Consider the following 19,461-nt stretch of genomic DNA (forward strand, 5'->3'; position numbering starts at 1 on the left):
GGGCTGAATTTAAGTTTTGGCAAGTTTTGAGTTTTAACACAATTTAAATCATTATTTGTTGCTTATATAAAAACAAATGTTAGTAAGATTTTGGATATACCTTAATGTCTAATATAAAAATAATACTCCATAATTTTTTAATTAAAAATATTTTAAAGATTAGTTTTCAATGTTAAAGTATGTCAAATAAAAATAAATCGAGGTAATTTTGCTACAGAAATCGGAAAGCGTTACTTATTGACAACTTACTTGGTTAATCCTACATTCCTTGTTTAATCATTTAAAATCATAAACTCCAAAAGTCCAATGCAACAGAGTCAAAGAGTGCCAAACATATTTCACAATGAATAACATTCATAAATATTCATATGTGCTTTTTGGAGCACACAAACACCAAAGAACAATAATTATGATTACAGGGTAATGAAAAAACAGAGTATGTACAACTTTGTGACACCCCGTTCAAGGGAAAGTGACCAGACGACCTTACCCGCTATGAAACAAAACTAGTACCTGCTCATCTCCATTTCAACTGTTCAACAAATGGCAAACTGTTGTATGTACCTGTGGCCTTGGATTGAAAGGTTGGATGAGAGGGAGAAAGAACGAAAACCTAACTAAAAAAGAAATCACTCCTAAATGGGAGCCACAAAACCTAATTCTACACATGCATTACAAAATCCAAGCAGTTACTTCCGCTGCTTTTTTGATGGCTGTTCTATCTGTGGCTCAACCTGCCAAAGGTATATATATGTATAGTAATTTAGTATGTATAATAGTTTGATAATAGATATCTAATCAACAATAAAAACAATCAAATGCACAACAGCACAAGCCACAGCAATAGAAACATCAAAAATCTTTAGAGTGGGAGATTAGGAAATTGATATATGATAGATTGATAATGTTCATATTTACATCCATCCCCTCTTCCCAGAAGAAATAATGATAGGTATGGGTGAAAAGAAAGGAGGTGCATGCTAGCCATAATGCTTTATTGCAAGTTTGTAGTATAGAAATGAGTCAACATTGCTCTCCAGATCACATAATGAGGTTGGAAAACTTACCAAAACTGATAACTGCTCACGGATATAGGCCATTGATCTCAACATGGCACCTAAAGTATCCCTGGAAACCTGAAACTTCACCTCAGACTCTCCAGAGATCGTCTCAGTGTCTTGGAGCTAAAATAAAAAAGAATCACGTATAAGGATTACTTAACATAGCCAGGGTTGATAATACAATGCATTGAGATTGGTTAAACAAGCATTAAATGAGTATAAAGATTCATTAAAAGCGCCTGACAAGCTTAAAACTGAATATACTCTCCAGATCAGTATATATATGGGTCACAGGATACGTGTACATCACCGAAACTTCGCAAAAGATATCTTGCTCATAGTGTGACATTGCTGACAAGTATTTCTAAGTATCATGTTCTGTTTACAATGATAACCCAAACATGGCAACAGGTAGATAATGAACTAATAGCAACATTAGATCATTATCTTGTTACATATTTGATTTCTTACCATAATGAAATGATTCTGCTACTTACTTTGGATTAGTTGAAGCAAAGCAATGCATAACAAGATGAGTTTGAGTACAGGTTAACATGCAACTCTTAAAGTTCCTTCAAGCAATATCTTTAATTGATTGAAAATAATCTTCAGATTTATCCAAGAAGAGAAGAAAGAAATCCAGTAGTCCTACAGTTCCTCCCATCACTTGGGTGTTTAAGAAAGGCATTTGTAGTAACTTCTCCAGAATTCCATATAAGAGCAACTAACAAAGATGTGATTTGGTTTAAAGGCCAGCATTCTTATGCACTTTAAATATTAAGCAAACAGGTCTATTTTACGTCGAATCATACTTTAAAATATCACATTATGGGCATTAGTACATTCTATATGGCAAAGGAAAAAAAAAAGAGAGCAGTCTTTGAGAAGTTGCTATATGCATTTCTCCATCACACACTCAAAATCTTACAAGACATAAACTAGTTAGGTATGTAGCAGTTAGATAGTAACACATACTTCTAAGATGACCTTAATTTTTACCTTTCAACTGGAAAGGAAAGACAAGGTTTGGGCAGTCTAAAAGGAACTACAGCAGCCATAGTCTATGAATTTATAAATATTTTGCTATGCTGTTGACCAATAAAAGTACCATAGCGGTGATTATGATCAGCCATGAGAATAACTCTGACCAATTAAAAGACTGCCAAATTAGAGAAACATGCCTTTAAATTGATAACAGCAACCCTGTTAGCCGGGGTGGACAACTGCTCACTGATTTGGGCCATAGATTTAAGCATAGGTTCCAATGTGACCGTCGAGAGCTGAAACTTGACTTCAGACTCCACTGCAGGGCTCTTACTGTAATCTTGCAACTGCAAAAACAAAATATAGTTAGGAGAAAGGAAGGTCAATGTCACGTTCTTAGAATGTGAATATAAACTCAAGTAATCAGGATTAAAGCACTTAACCAACTCAGAGGGCTTGAAAAAACTAATTGTATTGTACTAATTCATTAAATGCACCAATTGCTCTTTTTACTTGGAAATTAACCGAACCCAAAGTTAGAAAGGATGGATCAAAATGTTAATTAAGGGTTGACTGAAGGCTCCAGCAGCATCAGATCCCAAACAGTCTAAAATCACACAGCATGTGAAAGAGAGGATTAATTAAATGATCCATCACAAGAAGCAATACAGTCATCAGTCAACACTAGAGGGAGAAGGGACGTATAATTCAATGACTCAATAAGTCAAATACAATATTTAAGATACTTGAATAAATGTAACTATCAAGACAACCAAAACATTTCTTACACTAATAGGGTTGTTTGTTCTGAGAAGGATAATAGCAGAATCCAAAATAGAATTTACTTCAATCATTACGTGGTTTGAATTCCAAAAAAGTACAGGAGATGAAAATTCAAAGAAACAATAGTCCCTTGAGTCTTTTGGCCCAACCCACTTCCATCAAGTTCTTGGTTCTGTCCCTTGATTAGAATGCCTTATTTGAAACATCTAGCGAGACAATCACTAAGCAATGATGTATTTCTCATAAACAATTGACAAAAAGTAAGCTCAAACAGACTATTCTGCTTTTCCCTGGTAAACACACAAATTTTAGCATTAAAAATTGTGTAGTAGACTGCTTTACACCAGTAAACAAACAATTAGCATCTTGCATGTACATTCATCATTTACCGATTCATTGCCATTATTCATCCTTTGTGATGAAGATCTCATCAGCCAATGATATGGGAGTGAACCCTAGTCTAACCTTAAAATAGTAAGACAAAGAGAGATCTCTTTCAATGGGGTACGCGTGCAGCCCTTCTCTTTCTTCAAAGTTGAAAGCAAATAATTCCAATCATTTCCCCAAATGTTTAGTTGTGTGGATAGGAAGAATACAATCATCCACAAAGTTTCTTCATTGTTTTGTCCAATAGTCAAGGTCTCAAGGGTGCCAACACGAAAAACCTCTTCCAACCTTTCAACTTATCTTTTCACCAAAAGAAATGCAAGCATCTAAATTTCTTATTATATAACTATGTGAGACAGCTCAAGAGTTCCAAGGGAATCACAACCAGAATATACAAACCTTTAGGTTGATTACAGCTACTCTATTTGCAGGTGTCGAATTCTTATTCTCCATGACCCATGTCATTGACTTAAGGCAAGGGAGTACAACCTAGTCATGGAGATAGAAGGGCCATAGTCAGCAACACTGTTATTGATGCATAGAGGAGCAATAAAAAAGAATATCACAATATATTCTAGCATACCATGTTGTCTGTGGGGCCGTCATCCCGTTGAACAGATGTGGGGGCCATGCGCAGAAGATTCATGCCACTGACATAATGAGGAAGGGTGGCAGAGTCATTAAGGTTGAACTGCCTGGTAACTTCGTCTTGTCTCGGCCATAACAAAGGTGAATCAGCTGCAGATATATTCTTATCATCATAGCCAGAAGTGGACTTTTTAGGAGTCTGAGGAACAACCTTCGCAACAATTTTCTTCACAGCAGCAATCTTCTTTGCCCCCTCTTTCAGACCAGTTAAAGCTGCAGTATAGGTGTCTGAAGCTGTTGCCCCTTCCTCTGCATATTTAACAGCTTCTCGGCAAAGACTGTTATATCTTGATGGGGTTGATTCCTGTGCATAATTTGCACCAGGCTCATCCAATGAGACTATACTCTTGGCATTTCTGGTCCAACGCCTCAAAATGTAATGTGGAGGTAAGGTCAGGACATTAGTTACTGTAAATACTGTCAAAATGTGTCTGCACAGAATGCCTGAATACTCAAACATTAGGCAGCTACAACTTGCCCTCATATCAGAGATGTTCAGAGTTACAGTGTATGCTTTATGGTCATCTTCAAATTTTGCAACTCTGTATGTGCTCGTATCACCATCGCCATCAATCCTATTTGCAGTATATACAAAAGTCTCAACCAACTCATCCTGAAACTTTGTAAAGATCTTCCTGGTGTAAAGGTCAGCAGCCTGCTTCTCCATAGGAGACGGTGTACTTAGAACTGGTGTATTGGATATTGTATCAAAATCTGCTTCTATTTCCTTTTCAAACCAGTACTCCATAGCTCTTTCGTACTGTCTGAAAAACATAGGCAGGGTAGTATGTTGATTTACATAACCATCGAAAAATGAACACTCGACTCCTTGATTGGGGGAAACTGCAGCGAAAAATGTATCTCGAAAATATACTGGTACCCATTGTCTTCTAGCATTATACAGTGATTGAAGCCAGTCATTCCTTCTGAGATCATACTTATCAATAATAAAGTCCCAAGAAGATTCAAATTCCTCTATTGTTTCAGTTAAATTAACACAATTATACAGCTCAGCCTGAAAATTAGGATGCATGTTACAAACATGAGCCAGCTTCTCCTGGCCTTCTCTTAAGATATGAGATTTGTTAATGCGGTGCCGGGACTTTGGCAACACCTGACTGACTGCAGCCTGTATGGCTCTATCTTGATCAGTGACAATAGACACTGGAGGGCGATCACTCATAGCAGTAACAAATGTCCTCAGCAACCAAACAAAAGAAGCCTCGGAATCATCTAGAAGCAATGCACAACCAAATAAAATTGTTTGGCCATGATGGTTCACTCCAGTGAAGGGAGCAAAAGGCACTTTATACTGATTAACTTTGTATGAAGTGTCCAGCGTAACCACATCACCAAAATGACTGTAAGCTGTCCTTGATCTTGCATCTGCCCAAAAAGCATTAGCCATTCGATTATCTTCATCAAGTTGTATAGCATAAAAGAACCCAGGGTTTTCTGCCTGCACTTTTTTGAAGTAGTCCAGCATATTTTGAGCATTTTTGCCCCATGTCCTCTTAGGGCTAGCAGGTCTGATGGCATGATTTATGCAGTTAGAGCTTTTCACCAGTCGGCTTGATTCTAAAGGAGATATGCTTCTTGCTAAGCGATTTGCGTCAACAGAAGTTTGGCTTACATGATTTCCGTCCATAGTTACATACATAACACCACTTGGCACCATAACACCCCCTTGATAAACTTCAGCAACATTCTTCACAGCACCAGCAAAATGCCTATGTGGTCGAATACTATGCAACTTACTAGGGCTCTCTAGGGCATGGTTGTGCTCTTTGACAAATTTTGTCACAGCCCACTTGTTACCCTTCAACTCTATCTTCAGCATGGCTTCACATTCAGAAGGCCTCCTTTTCAACCCCTCTTTTGCACATACAAATTGTCGAGATGTGACAGCACTATCAGGTCTGAAGCGGCCAGGCTGACAGATTTTTGTGCTGAAGCCCGTACGCCTAGCATAATCATCATAGAATGTCTTGGCAGCAGATTCAGACTCAAACTCCATCCCTACATGAGGCTCGAGGACATGGACCTCATCCTGAGCTACATAAACACCAGTAGGAGACACCTCAACTCCAATTGCCTCAGCATCTCCATTATCCGTCGAGGCACGGATCCTCATGTTCCCGCCCTCTACATCAATAATATCAACACCCATGCCAATTCATATTGTAAGGCTAAAACATATGCACCACTACGCTACCAAGAAATCTACCTCATAGCCTTCCAATGCAACGACACAACATCTATAAATACAACCAACTCCCAACTGCAAAACAATACCCAGTAGAATCGAAGGATGAGGATACATAGCAATGTAGCACATTACACATTTTTAATTAAAGGCAATGATCAAAATCTCATTATTCAATTCAAAAATTAAAAATTTCAGCAATTTAAGAAGATCATTCCCACATTATTAACAACAGAAACAACGACAAAAATTAAAATTTTAGCCTCCACTTTAAGTAATCCAGAAAATACTAGCTAGAAATTAAAACCCCTATAATGAAGCTCAGCTTAATTCCCTCCCACTATACCAAAATTATCTAAAATTTATTAAAATTTGAAAGAACACCAATAAGCATCATAACCAGTTAAATTAAGGGGCAATATTATCACAAATAATAGAATTCCTAAATTTTCAAAACGATTTAAGAAGCTCAGATAACTAATCAACTTAAAAGACATATACTTTTCATCAAATATCTAGATTAGGCTCAATAAATGCAACACATTAGCAAACAAATTTGACTCAAATCAGTATATTAGGCTAAAAAAATCACACAAGTTCTTCTCACTTTAGAACATCAACGTAAATTACACATACCAAAATTCTAGCAATAACATCGCTCACTATAATCTTTCATACTTCAGTAATTATAACCAATAATAGTTCAATAATCCACCTTAGATGAACCCTAAATTGACTATTGACAAACAAAATAACAAAAGTGTGAAATATAAACCTAATGTTAAAATTTATATTCGATGATTAAAACAAAAAAAAAAAAAAAACATCTTACCCCAAAAGCTGCTTCAATGGAGGAGAGAAAGCTCGGAAGCCGCTTCAATGGAGAATTCAGACAACGCTTCAATGGAGGAGAGAGAAAGAGGTGCAGCGAAAAAGTGAATTATAGCAATTAAAATTAAAACATTGGAAGATGATTAATGACACGCATATAATGTCAGCCGTCGGATGTAAATATTAATTATCGGCAATCGGCTTGTACGTTCATTCTTATTTACTCCAGTTTTATTCTCGCGATATGATCATTATATAAATAATAACTACTCGTATGTATTAATGTATGTATAAGTATACAACTTATGAACTAATACAAGTATGAGGTATTTGTTGGGTCCGTGTGATACCCTATGACGTAAAATGTAATTAATTAACATGATACGGAGTACTTTGTATATATAATTATATCATAACATAATACAAGTAATAATAATAAAAATAATATTAAGTGTAATTAATTAATATTAGATGTGTCGTATGCTGTCTAAGATTAAAGAGAAATAAATACAAATATCAATTACTCGTATTTCGTTTATCATATGTTTAAATACTTTGTAACATATTTGGTGTAGATTCTGTTGACCTAGATACGAGGCATGTTCAGATAATATTTTGTCATTGGCTAGTTTGGTTCGCTTTTATTGAACTTGGGTGACTAATTTTGCTTTGGATATTAACCAATCGAATTACCTTTAAAGGAAATCTAGTTGGGTTACCGAAAATTAGTGCATGAAAATTTTGGACTAATACTTCACTCGGCGATAAATCACTACTTACATACATATCATGATTTGGTAAATAGCATGCCAATATTATATGATCTAAAAGTAAGCTGCGATAGTAACTTGAAGACTTCAATTTTAGACTTAAGGCTCTTGAGCTAATTAGTCTTGGGTTATAGACTTAAGTGTTATACAATATTTTTACAAACAACACCACTCACATAAATTTATAATATCACGTGTGTTATGTAATTAAATAAGATTTTGAGGTTAATATTAATATCGACTACTTACTTGCATTCAACATTTGTTTTTACCAAAAGTTTAATTCCACATAACATTTCCATTATCGAGGTTAAGCTAACATTCCTAATTGTTGAACAAACAGGTGTACTGGATTGACTATGAGTTGAGACTGGTCAAGTTTAATGTAATACGGAGTATGTAAAAGATACGAGTATTGTACAAGTGAAATGAACAATAACAAACAGGCCCTAATTAAGAAAATAAAAGGAGGTTTCAGGTTTGTAACTTTGTACAATCCAAGTCCAATTAAGGAAATGGCTATTAAGAGAATAATAGAGGCGGTTTATGCATCATAATCTATTATAAATACCTTGATATTTAGAAAACTTATATAAAATCCCCAATCTTTCAAATTTATTTGACCCTTCTTTTTCCTCTTTTTTCCTTTTCTCTCTCCTCTTCTTCTCTTTCACCGGCGATTTCCAGATCTGCAAACTTCACCTGCAATTCACGATCAGGTCACCGTTTTAGCGTCAGTGAGCTTTCGTTAATATCCATTTTTCTCAATTTCCGTTATCTTTTTTTCTGAAATTGCAATTAAAACTAGATTTAACGATCTTAATTTCACAAATTAGCCTACAATTTTCATCAATTTTTAGTATAGTCGGATTTTACTTAAACCCTAATTATATGTAGGTAAAAGAAGAATTTCTTGAAAAGCCCTCTTGTTTATTTCACAATTTTCGTTGATTCAAGCATGATGATGAATAGGGTATTTCTTTTTTTGTCATTTTTTTTTTCCTCAACAGAAATTAAAAGTGAATGGAATTAAAATAGAACATTAAAAAAGAGAATCTTAGTAGTTAGGAAATTGGGGTTCTATTTTGATTTAGTGAAGAATTAGTTAATAATTTCCCCTAATTTGATTTTGAACAGAAGGAAAGAGAGGAATTGACATGGAAGAACAGGGCTTGGAAGGTGGTCAACCTGTAGATCAGTCGAGACATCCATCTGGGATCATCCCTACTCTCCAGTATGTTCGATTGAATTTGGGTTTTTGAACCTTGATGTTGGTAGTTAGGGTTTATTTTGAGTGGAATCATCAATAATATGCTTCAAATTATACTGTACTTAATTTTTTAGAAATTGATAGATTATGTTGTATTAGTAGTGCTAAACGACCTATGTAATCATGCGTTGATATTACAAAGTGATACTTCAATGTTGCATCTGGATTGTAGAATGAAATATGAGTCAAACCAGCAATATATGGTTTAATTGCCTTACGAAATTGAAGGATTTTTGTCGTTTTCCCCAAAGATTACCCCATTCATCGAAGATTTATAATTGATTTTTCTTCACACCCTCTTTTAATGGTCTCTAAGATTAATCTTGTTATTTCTATTTTGTTTGTCTCACAAATATAGTTTAAACAAAACCTAGAAAGATTTTACATGATAATGTAAAGCCGAGTTATTTGCTGCTTCTTGTATTATACTTTTTTAAAAATAATTTTCATTAATATTTAATTATATAAAAATGGAGTCAAACTAAGCATCAGCATGTGTGCAATGTTTGATTGTGTCATGTATTATGGGACAAAGGGAGTAAGTACAGTGTTATATGAAGTATATTGTTTGAAGTCAAAGTGAAGAAAATTCAGGTAGGGAGGGACTGTATCTGATTATTGTTTCTGAGTGGTAGATGTAGTTAGGGTGTGATAGTGCTATGGTAGTTATTTGATGAGGGATATTATTTCTTTGATTTTAGTATTTATGCATGAGTTGATGCATATGATGTAATGTTCCGGGTTAAATTTTATGTTTCCTTGTATGTGTTTGTTTCTGATTTGGTCTTCCTGCCTCATTATTGGCGGGATGCAAAGCTTTGACGTCAACATGCAGACTGTTTCTAAATCTGAACGTTGTTATCATGTTGATGTGTTTATTTTGTAGGAACATTGTATCAACTGTCAACTTGGACTGCAAGTTGGAATTGAAATCTATTGCACTGCAAGCTCGTAATGCAGAGTATAATCCAAAGGTAGATTCGTAGGGTTTGTGATGTGCAGTGTGACGTGTCTGACATTCAATGAATTGTATAATTTTTTTATAATTACCTAAAATACTTTTTTGTTTCCTATTCTGCTGTTCTGTAGCGTTTTGCGGCTGTCATTATGAGGATAAGGGAGCCAAAGACAACAGCCCTAGTATTTGCTTCTGGAAAGATGGTGAGCTTGTATCTTAGCTCTTTCTATATGGGGAAGGATATATATATGCATTATTAAAAAAGAAAGAATTCTCATTATGTTTCATCAGACTACCGTGTTGATTGTTTGGTGTTCACTTATAGCGCCTGAATATGAGTTGTCATGCATGTTAAACCATAGCTTCACTTATGATTCCATTTTATAGTGGTTTTCTTTGGTCGTATTAGTTAGCTTAAGAAATTTTCATTAAAAGTGTCTTTGAGTGGGTTTTTATTCTATGTGTGTTCATTCACTGATGATTATCTGGATATCTAGGTTTGCACTGGAGCTAAGAGTGAGGCGGACTCAAAACTAGCTGCTCGTAAGGTAAGTCAATTTGCATTATTATGTTGCTGCAGATTTGTGTACTTGACTATTTTGTTTCTTGTTATTATATCTCATGTTATTCTCTTTTTCAGTATGCTCGAATTATTCAGAAGCTGGGATTCCCTGCCACATTCAAGGTTTCCCTTATTTGCTTTGTCTGTGCATCCTTTTTTCTTAAATCTTGCCTTCTAATTTGCAGGTGCAGGGTTATTTTTGTAGGCAAGTAAATCTCACGCTTTAGTTGCCTTTTGCAGAATTTCAGAATCCAGAACATAGTGGCATCGTGTGATGTAAAATTTCCTATCAGACTGGAGGGGCTTGCATACTCTCATGGTGCCTTTTCTAGTGTGAGTAATATCATCTCTGTTTGAGCCTGGCATTGTCTCTTTTCTGATTGGAAGTATCAGGTCTTTGATGTTAATATATGTCATGTTCCTCCGTAAAATGGCCAACAAAATGTTAGTAATAACAAAGTCAGAGATTTCAATGGAATGCTGTATTAACAATGTCAGGAATTCCATGAAATGTTTTTGGTTTACAGTATGAACCAGAACTATTTCCTGGCTTGATCTATCGAATGAAACAACCAAAGATTGTGCTGCTTATATTCGTCTCAGGAAAGATAGTTCTGACAGGAGCTAAGGTGAATTTATCTTGTGTTTTGTGAATTTTGTGTCAAACTCTGACCCAGGGTTTCTACCATTTATTTTAACTTTGGATATCATGCAGGTGAGAGAAGAGACTTACACTGCCTTTGAGAACATATATCCAGTGCTTACTGAGTTTAAGAAAAACCAGCAGTGGTACTGAATTTCTCATCTTTCGTTTATACTTCGTATTATTTTAATTAATTGTCCATTGAAATTTTACTGAATGTTGTTGCTACTAGTCACATACGAAGTCTTAATTATTCTGATAAGTTGCTGAGAATATGATTGGGGTAGGGAGGATAAGTACTTAAATTTTACCTTAGTTCCACCCGCTCCTGTAATGAGTGGATACATAACTATTTTGATTGTTTGCTTTTCTTATCAGTGTCCTTTCTTTTATGAGCAGTGTTATGGACTTATTTAACTGAAATTGCTCTTCCGTTATGGCAGATAAGTTACAGAAGTTGCTGAGCATGCCATGCAAATTTCTGGCAAACTGTATATAGATGAAAGGGGATGCGGCATGCAGTACTGTTTTCTGTAGAAGATGAAGGCTCTGGGTTTATTAGAGTTATCTCTCCACCCCTGGATAAGCTGCGCGTTAGTAAATGCTGTCTAGAATTAGAACTTCTAAACTTTGACTTGAAGGTTGTCTAGAATTACAAGTAGAATTTAAACTTTGATTTGAAGGTTGTCTAGATTTAGAACTTCTGAGCTTGGTATTGAAGTTTCTTTTACTGTTAATAATGAAACTGTCTGGATTAGTGCTCATCATAATCAATCCCGGTAATACTACTTTCTTTGGATGCTATTGCACATCTTTTGATTTGTTATTGTCTTCCATTTTTTTTTTTTATCTTTTTGTAGATTATGTTATGTTACTCAGGCCTTCCTAGTTCTTTCTTGAGGCTGTTGAGACTATATAATGTGTTAATGTGTAACCTAATATATATGTATTTCTAATATGTGCGCTATTGATTGTCAAAATAAAAAGAATTTTTCAGTAAAAGCATATAGGTTTAGCTTTGAAATCCGATATGATCGAAATAGTTAGGAGATAGAGGCCCTGAGCCTCTGGGATACATTTCTATTGCTTGTTATATACTATGTAGTTGTGAGTCTTGTGACCTTGTATTGATTGTAAAACCCTACCTTGTTATCCATTTAATCTTTCAACAGGTCCATAAGTTCTGTTGCGTGATTTGTAGTGCCATCAAGATATGATGGGTGTTTTTTAGATTGAAATATTTTAAATGAAAATAAATGAGAACTTGGGTAGTCGCAAACCATAAACTAATATGGTAATACCGGATGGATTTGGCATAAAGTGAGATTAAACTACTACGGAGTATAAGCCAAACTAAAAGAGAAATACAATCGCCCAACTACTATAGATATATAATGGCCAAAATTGATTGAGTTTAAACACAAATCAAATAGAAAACGTGAGACGCATATACACAATTTTTTAGTCTTAATTAAGAGCGCAACAAAGTAATAATATAGAATTGATTCAATATTAGTTTTTTTTTTTTAAAAACACCGATAATGTAAAGAATCAACTTTATTATTGGAAAAATAAACCCGATACGAGCGATCTACTTGTATTGTCGAGTTTTTAATGCCCACACGGGCAACACAAAGCTTCATCCACCATCATTCTTGCAAAAACTAGTCATTCAATGCAAAAACAAACCCAAAATACAAAAACCCAAAATCTCAACATCATTTATCAATCTATCATTCTACCAGTCTCAATCAAAATCAACTAAAACCCAATACCTCAGTCAGAATTTAACCAAAGATGAAGAGCATTCCTTTGATATTGATGGGTTGTGGAGGTGTTGGACGTCAGCTTCTCCAACACATTGTTTCTTGCAGAGACATTCATGCCCTACATCATGTGATTCCCCCTAAAATTTATTTTTCCAAAAATTTATTCACAGAATTAAATTAATTCTCTTTGAATTTTTCTGGGTTTCAATTTGATTGTTTGATTTTTACAGGGAGTAAGATTAAGAGTGGTGGGAGTTGCAGATAGCAAGTCTTTGCTTTCTGTGCCGGATATCTTCACCACTGAGCTTGATGATCATTCTATTGATGAAATTTGTCGCCTCAAATCCAATGGTTCTTCTCTTTCTTCTCTCACATCTTATGGTGAGTATTGGGAGTAATGGACAATGACGTAGACAAGATTTGATCTCGGGTATTGGGGTCGTAGAGTCGTACCTACCCCATTGTTTATTTATCTTTGTCCATTGATAGTTGTGATTTTTGAGAAATGAATCTGAAACTTTGTTGTTTGTTTTTGATGGGTTTGGTTAAATGTAGGTGATTACCAAGTATTCTCCGATTCTGAGACAATCACTAATATTACTGAGATTGCTAGTCATTTGGTTCGATCCACAGGTTTGTTTCTACTCCGTGATTTAATGTGAACCTAGGAATTTGATTGTAATGCAATGGCATTTTAGTGTACAGTAATTAGTAATTACTGTGTTTGTAATTTTAGTTCACGAGTAATATTACATTGATATTCTACTAATTCTAGTATAACCATTAAAGGAAGATACTAAACGTAGCCTAAGGACGATAGACAAGAAGTTAAATGTAAACATGTTATGACAGTGAATAAAACTTGGTATAGTAATTACTAGTGGTTTACCTATTCTAATAAATTTGGGAAAGAAAGTTACTTTCCTTCATTACATGAGCTTTGAGGTAAAGAAATGACTTCAACAAAGTGACATTTTTCTACCCTCTTGAGTAACAGCCACTTGTGTAGGAAGCTGGAGGTAGGTGTAGGAAACTAGAAATTGATCTCTGTTGGATAATTTCTGCCTACTTGTAGTTCAGAATTTCAGATGCTTACGAGTCACTTCCTAAAACAAGGCTGGTTTGCCAACTTTGATTTTGCATCACTTTATTGCATTGCTTCCCTATTCTTACTAGTCACTACCTTGCAATAAGATGAAGAGAAGAATAGTAATATACCCTCTAAGGCTCTAATCCATGATAGGAGGTCTACCCATGATGCTAATTCGTGTAGGTTTTTAGGAACCTGGATACATAACTTGTCTGTCATGTATAAAACCATGATTAGGAGTGATGTAGTAAATTAAACTCCTAACGGTTAAGCCAAACAAGTTTATGTTTCCATTTTCTTTTTGTGATAAAACCTTGTTTAAAGCTTGGAACACATTGTGTGCCCGTTGTTAACACTCAGTTTTGTGGCATTTCAAACTTGGCTTGACAGGATTGGCTGTTGTAGACTGCTCTGCTAGTTCAGACACTATAGGGATATTGCAGAAGGTAGCTGGAATGAATGGCTGCATTGTACTTGCAAATAAGAAGCCCCTAACATCCTCAATGGTAATAACTTGTTTTCATTTTTATGTCCGCCTTCTCTGCTTTTGGGGTTTAAGAATATTAAAGAAGTGGTTCCTCTAGGTACTCCCATTCTTCTTTTATCCCTTAGCATCTTACGTTTACCTACATATTACAAGACCAATGGATCTATTAATTGTTATCTGATATATACATTTCACCTCTCCTCCTTGGACGTATGAACTTTTCAGACTATTTCTTTAACTAGACAGAATGAAGTCAAACCTTTATTATTTCCCCTATGCACCTGGACTATTTGCTGTATGATCCTCCATTGATATTGTCTTCTTCAAGATAAAACTGTGCCATGTCAAAATTCTTCCATTAGTCCAGCTTCTCTTTTGTTTTGTGGTATCATCTGTATTTTTGCATTTCAAGCACCCTGATTCCCTAGTGCAAAGTAGATTTTTTCCTTTTGGTGCATTGTTCACATATTAGCATGGCTGATAAAGTCCAATCTAAATAGATGCTCTTTTGGATTGCAGGAAGATTATGATAAGTTAGTACTGCACCCACGTCGCCTTCGACATGAATCAACTGTAAGTTTTATTCCTTTTACCATTGTAAGTATGGCAAATGAAATTTGTAGAATGAATTCGGCTATCCTATCCCCTCTGTTTAGGTTTTTGTACCATGCACTTATATCCCCCCCCCCCCCCCCCCCCCACCAAAAAAAAAAAATAAAAAAATAAAAAAAAATAAAATGTCCATCTTTCCATTTGGGAGGTAATGTCCGCTTACTAAAACTAGTGCTAGTCTGAATGTTACTATCTCAATCAATTTTCTATAATACCCTTACTTATTCCTCAAAATGTGATTGATACAACACTTGGTTCACTTACAAGTTACAGCCACAGCCACAGCCACATGATTCATGTTTCAAAATATACACTTTTGGCATAAAATATAAAAAATGACAAGTAAAAATAACTGCATTTTCAGAGTTTGTGAAAGTTAAAGTAGACAGTTGTACTGAGATGGAGTTATTAATGCTTATTTCCCATGCTCTCTTCTCATCAATCAATCAATCAGTAGCAGTCTGTAGACATCAGATCTATTCCACTTATCCACTATCTTGCATGCTATTTGTATTGCTACACATCAAATTTATGTTGCCTTGTCTTCTTGGCTGCATTGCATTGGTTGTATTGAAAGTCACATTCCATAACACCAATTAATCATGATATTTTATGACACAAAATATGCTCTTTGAATCAACCTAGATCTTCTAAGATTCATGTAGTAATGCTTGTGTGTTTTTATTGTGCTCCAGCCTTTTAAATTTATATCAAATGCAATTGTGTCTTTCTTTTTCTTTTCTTTTTTGTTTTGTTTTGTTTAATGGGGGTCTTGTATTTGTTGTAGGTTGGTGCTGGTCTCCCAGTAATAATGTCCATTAATCGCTTGCTTTCATCTGGGGACACTATCCATCGTATTGTAGGCAGCTTGAGTGGTATTATTCCTTTGTTGTATTACTGCTAATCTGCACTTTCCTCTCCGCTTAATTAAATTTGTTATAGCCTGCAAGCCAGAATTAGTGTTGGAAGTATTCAAGTGCATCATTTCTCTTTCTAATAGGTACATTGGGGTATGTCATGAGTGAAGTAGAAGATGGGAAGCCTCTTAGTCAAGTTGTCAAAACTGCTAAAGCTCTTGGTTACACTGAACCAGGTTTGTAGTTGTTAACTTTCAATTAAGAAACATCATGTATTCATGGCTTGTCTGTGTTATACTAAATTTGGGTATATTATGTGTTGATTTGCATTTTATTAGCATTGGAGAGTTATCAATCATTGATCAGATGATCATTTATTGTGTTACATGTGGATTGTTTACTAGTGTGAAGACTGTGAACCTCTCTTTTCTCCTTAAGGTGGAAAGCTACGCAATGAAATATAATTCAGGGCATGACATTTCTCTGTGTTATCAGTGATCAGACCATGTGCTTCTCATCTTCAAGGAATAATACCTGCAAATACTGATAAATGTGAAATTTATAGTGATTACAGATAACATAGTACATATAGAGGTGATGCAACTATTAAATGTGAAAACATTTGGTCTAATCTGTGTCTGGTGCTTTTCTTCACATTATTGGGATATTTAGTGACTAAAGCTTATGCATATCATAAGATTCTAATGCTACCATTTTATGATCTTTGGCCTTTTCTACACTCTCCAGCCTCCATCCTAATCCCATCCCAAATGTTCTGGGATATGAGAAGAGTAAATGAGTAACGATGAAAGGGATCTCTTTTATTGTTATAATAGTTTAAAATAAAATTGGACGATCTTAAGGTACCAGAGTGTATGCTTTAATACATAATGAACAGTCAATCACCCCTAGATATGTGATTTAACATCTCATCATATAAGTGACCAGAGATGAATATTTCACATTTCAGAATTGAGACACAATATCTGTACAGCATCTTTATATTGTGATTGGCTGATTCAATTCTTGTGACTACAGATCCTCGAGATGACTTGGGTGGTATGGATGTTGCAAGAAAGGTTTGTGCTAGGACCAAGCATAATTAGCTATGGTGTATATTTTAATTAATTTTTAATTTTTTTTTTATGCAACTTTGTATTATTCTGTAGTCTTCAGTCATCATGAAGTATAACATAAACTTTTAATGCTAAAAATGCCCAAGAAATCACCAAGCAATCCTGTACTGCTAACTTTGTTGCATACTGAGCATTTGTTATCTGGAAAATTTCTTATAGGCCCGAGGCCCCTTAGTCTTTGACCACACTAGCTTGAAAATCATTAATTGCTCATAAAATTTAAAACTCGCTATCAATTGTTTCAGCCCAGAAGCCAGTCTGTAACTACTATCATGCTTTGACTTAATAATACTCAAACTCAAGTCAATCTGTGATGCTATATTGGTTGCTTTTTTATTTATTTATGTATTTTTTTGGCACGATCAATCAGCTGTTGAAACATATAACTATAGGCCTTTTGGTGTCTGCATTCTGAAATAGTTTTGATGTGTTTAAATTAGGCTTTGATTGTTGCTCGCCTTCTCGGACAACGACTTGAATTAAACAGCATTAAGGTTTGCATCAATTAGTTTTTTTTTTTTAATTTTTTTTTTTATTCCTTTAGCAAAGCATGACCGAGCTCCTAATTCTTTTGTGATATATAGGTGGAAAGTTTATATCCTGCTGAAATGGGACCCAATGCAATGAGCATTGAAGATTTTCTTGCTAATGGTGTTTCACAACTTGATAACAATCTTGCAGATAGAGTTAAAAAAGCGGCTTCCAATGGGAATGTGCTCCGCTATGTTTGTGTGATTGAGGGATCTAGGTATTTATGCACTTTCTTTTTGTTCTGATCATGCATTCTCTTTGTGCAAAAAGATCAAAGAATCCTATACTATTAAAAAGAAAAGATTTTTCTAGCAAAAGCAGTCACCAGTAATCACTAATCAGACAACAGATGCTAAATTAGAGTTAAACCCTCCAACCATAATTAATAGGCCCATTATATGCAGTCATCATAAGGAATTTGGCTGAAACTCCATAACTATCCTTCATTATTTAAGAGAAGTTGGTGCTGAACATGTGTTACTGGCTTACTGCTATTTTTGTCCTGATAAATGTTTTGGTGCTGTGGCTCTCATCTTTTGTAGGTGTGAGGTTGGAATTCAAGAACTTCCCAAAAATTCTGCCTTGGGAAGACTGAGAGGAAGTGACAATATGGTAAGTATTTGCAAATTGGGGGATTCAGGGGTCAATGCCCAACTGTATATGACATCATCTTATGATAGTAATTCAGTATAGTGCTTATCTATAGGTGTGAAGCTCTTATGATCATTGATTTTGCTGGGTTACATTCTCATTTCTATTAGAGGATGACTTTTGTGCTATGCTACTTTAAATTGGGTACTTGTGTCAGGCACGTTCTCAAATTTTTTCAATGAAAACTATGTATGACATTATAAACCAATGAATTTCAAAAAGGCCCACGGGTTGTGCCTCATGATACTGTGTTTTGTCTCAGCCTATCCCGGCACCATGGCATTCCTAAGTTTTTTCGATGTTTGAGATTGACTTGTACAAGTTTTATGATTTTATAGAGCATTAAGTTGGTCAAGTGTTTGTAACCTGTAACCCTGACTATTGAAATCTGATAACTGCAGCTGGAAGTATACAGCAGGTGTTATAGCGAGCAACCATTGATCATCCAAGGTGCTGGAGCTGGAAATGACACAACAGCAGCTGGTGTCCTTGCCGATATCCTCGATATACAGGATCTCTTTACTTGATCAAGATATTATTTGTACCAACTTCAAAATCTACTGTTTTGCAAGCTTCCTAGATGCAGAGAAAGGGATATATCCAGAGTTTTCAGGGTTTAGATCTAGGTAACAATTGATTTGCAGTGCTTCTCTTTCTTCTTCTGACTATGTCCGCGGGCAAGCAAAGTATTCCTTTTATTTGGCCTGGATATAATAGACACATGTACAATTTTTAGGAAGGCCTGAAAAATTTGTCATAGTTGCTGAAGTAGTAATGCTTTGTGAATGATTTTACCATTCTTAACTAGATCAAGTTATTGAGGAAGGTTTTGAGAATGTTTCAACAGTTAGATAAATTTTGTGAGTAAAATTGTTATATGCTTAATTGATTGTGTATTGGGAATTGCGTGACTATATTAATTACTACTAAGTCGTTTTTTAAGATATGTTCTTTTGCAAATTTTGTCAAATGGATCGCTCTGTTTTTTTAGAGTGCATCACTTTCCATATTGACCTTTTTAATTGTACTACCTCTGTTTCTTTTTAGTTGACACGTATTCCTTTTTAGGAAGTTTTTTTCTTAGTTGACACGTTACTTTTTGGGGTAAATTTTTTACCTTGCATTTACAAGCTACCCCACTTGCTTTTTCATTCTCTCTCACTCTCTCTCCTCTCCTTAATATATGTGCCTATATCAAACGCGTCAACTAAATAGAAACGGAGGA

At 35.1% G+C, this 19,461-nt stretch overlaps 3 protein-coding genes across 6 annotated transcripts; 2 read left to right on the forward strand and 1 right to left on the reverse strand.

Moving 5' to 3' along the window:
* Window positions 1-323: 323 nt before the first annotated feature.
* On the reverse strand, window positions 324-7,031 carry LOC145571698 (protein FAR1-RELATED SEQUENCE 3-like). 2 transcript variants are annotated; one of them, XM_081630724.1, is made up of 7 exons: window positions 6,902-7,031; window positions 6,091-6,144; window positions 3,799-6,008; window positions 3,615-3,704; window positions 2,243-2,392; window positions 1,068-1,184; window positions 324-734 (listed from the first exon to the last, which is right to left on the reverse strand). In XM_081630724.1, exons 3-7 carry the CDS (start codon window positions 5,995-5,997, stop codon window positions 690-692), a joined length of 2,601 nt encoding a protein of 866 aa, XP_081486850.1. In that variant the 5' UTR covers window positions 5,998-6,008; window positions 6,091-6,144; window positions 6,902-7,031; the 3' UTR covers window positions 324-689. The 2 variants fall into 2 exon arrangements, with proteins under 2 accessions (XP_081486850.1, XP_081486849.1); XM_081630723.1 differs by having other exon boundaries at window positions 3,799-6,144; window positions 6,902-7,030.
* A 1,239-nt stretch (window positions 7,032-8,270) lies between these two features.
* LOC145571699 (TATA-box-binding protein-like) lies at window positions 8,271-11,903 on the forward strand. 3 transcript variants are annotated; one of them, XM_081630725.1, is made up of 10 exons: window positions 8,271-8,403; window positions 8,808-8,904; window positions 9,827-9,914; window positions 10,030-10,101; window positions 10,396-10,446; window positions 10,539-10,583; window positions 10,701-10,793; window positions 10,988-11,089; window positions 11,176-11,249; window positions 11,547-11,903. In XM_081630725.1, coding segments are annotated over exons 2-10 (603 nt in total). In that variant the 5' UTR covers window positions 8,271-8,403; window positions 8,808-8,827; the 3' UTR covers window positions 11,548-11,903. The 3 variants fall into 3 exon arrangements, with proteins under 3 accessions (XP_081486851.1, XP_081486853.1, XP_081486852.1); XM_081630727.1 differs by having other exon boundaries at window positions 8,302-8,389; XM_081630726.1 differs by having other exon boundaries at window positions 8,305-8,407.
* Window positions 11,904-12,641: 738 nt separating this feature from the next.
* LOC145571700 (uncharacterized) lies at window positions 12,642-19,140 on the forward strand. Its single transcript, XM_081630728.1, has 12 exons — window positions 12,642-12,999; window positions 13,103-13,253; window positions 13,428-13,505; window positions 14,353-14,468; window positions 14,969-15,022; window positions 15,849-15,936; window positions 16,062-16,154; window positions 16,957-16,997; window positions 17,495-17,548; window positions 17,639-17,802; window positions 18,128-18,197; window positions 18,638-19,140. Exons 1-12 carry the CDS (start codon window positions 12,901-12,903, stop codon window positions 18,761-18,763), a joined length of 1,134 nt encoding a protein of 377 aa, XP_081486854.1. The 5' UTR covers window positions 12,642-12,900; the 3' UTR covers window positions 18,764-19,140.
* The last annotated feature ends 321 nt before the right edge of the window (window positions 19,141-19,461 follow it).

The sequence above is a fragment of the Chenopodium album genome, chromosome 12, assembly GCF_948465745.1.
Source record: "Chenopodium album chromosome 12, dcCheAlbu1.1, whole genome shotgun sequence".
Lineage (NCBI taxonomy): Eukaryota > Viridiplantae > Streptophyta > Magnoliopsida > Caryophyllales > Amaranthaceae > Chenopodium > Chenopodium album.

Excerpts from the sequence above, each read along its gene's own strand:
- LOC145571699 (XM_081630725.1), top strand. The coding sequence starts at position 8,828 with ATGGAAGAACAGGGCTTGGAAGGTGGTCAACCTGTAGATCAGTCGAGA. Across the intron at positions 8,905-9,826 it reads GGGATCATCCCTACTCTCCA|GAACATTGTATCAACTGTCA; the intron begins GTATGTTCGATT and ends TTTATTTTGTAG. Across the intron at positions 9,915-10,029 it reads ATGCAGAGTATAATCCAAAG|CGTTTTGCGGCTGTCATTAT; the intron begins GTAGATTCGTAG and ends GCTGTTCTGTAG.
- LOC145571698 (XM_081630723.1), bottom strand. The coding sequence starts at position 6,033 with ATGGGTGTTGATATTATTGATGTAGAGGGCGGGAACATGAGGATCCGT. Across the intron at positions 3,705-3,798 it reads ACGGCCCCACAGACAACATG|GTTGTACTCCCTTGCCTTAA; the intron begins GTATGCTAGAAT and ends CTCCATGACTAG. Across the intron at positions 2,393-3,614 it reads TAGCTGTAATCAACCTAAAG|TTGCAAGATTACAGTAAGAG; the intron begins GTTTGTATATTC and ends TTGTTTTTGCAG.
- LOC145571700 (XM_081630728.1), top strand. The coding sequence starts at position 12,901 with ATGAAGAGCATTCCTTTGATATTGATGGGTTGTGGAGGTGTTGGACGT. Across the intron at positions 14,469-14,968 it reads AGCCCCTAACATCCTCAATG|GAAGATTATGATAAGTTAGT; the intron begins GTAATAACTTGT and ends TTTGGATTGCAG. Across the intron at positions 16,998-17,494 it reads GTATGGATGTTGCAAGAAAG|GCTTTGATTGTTGCTCGCCT; the intron begins GTTTGTGCTAGG and ends TGTTTAAATTAG.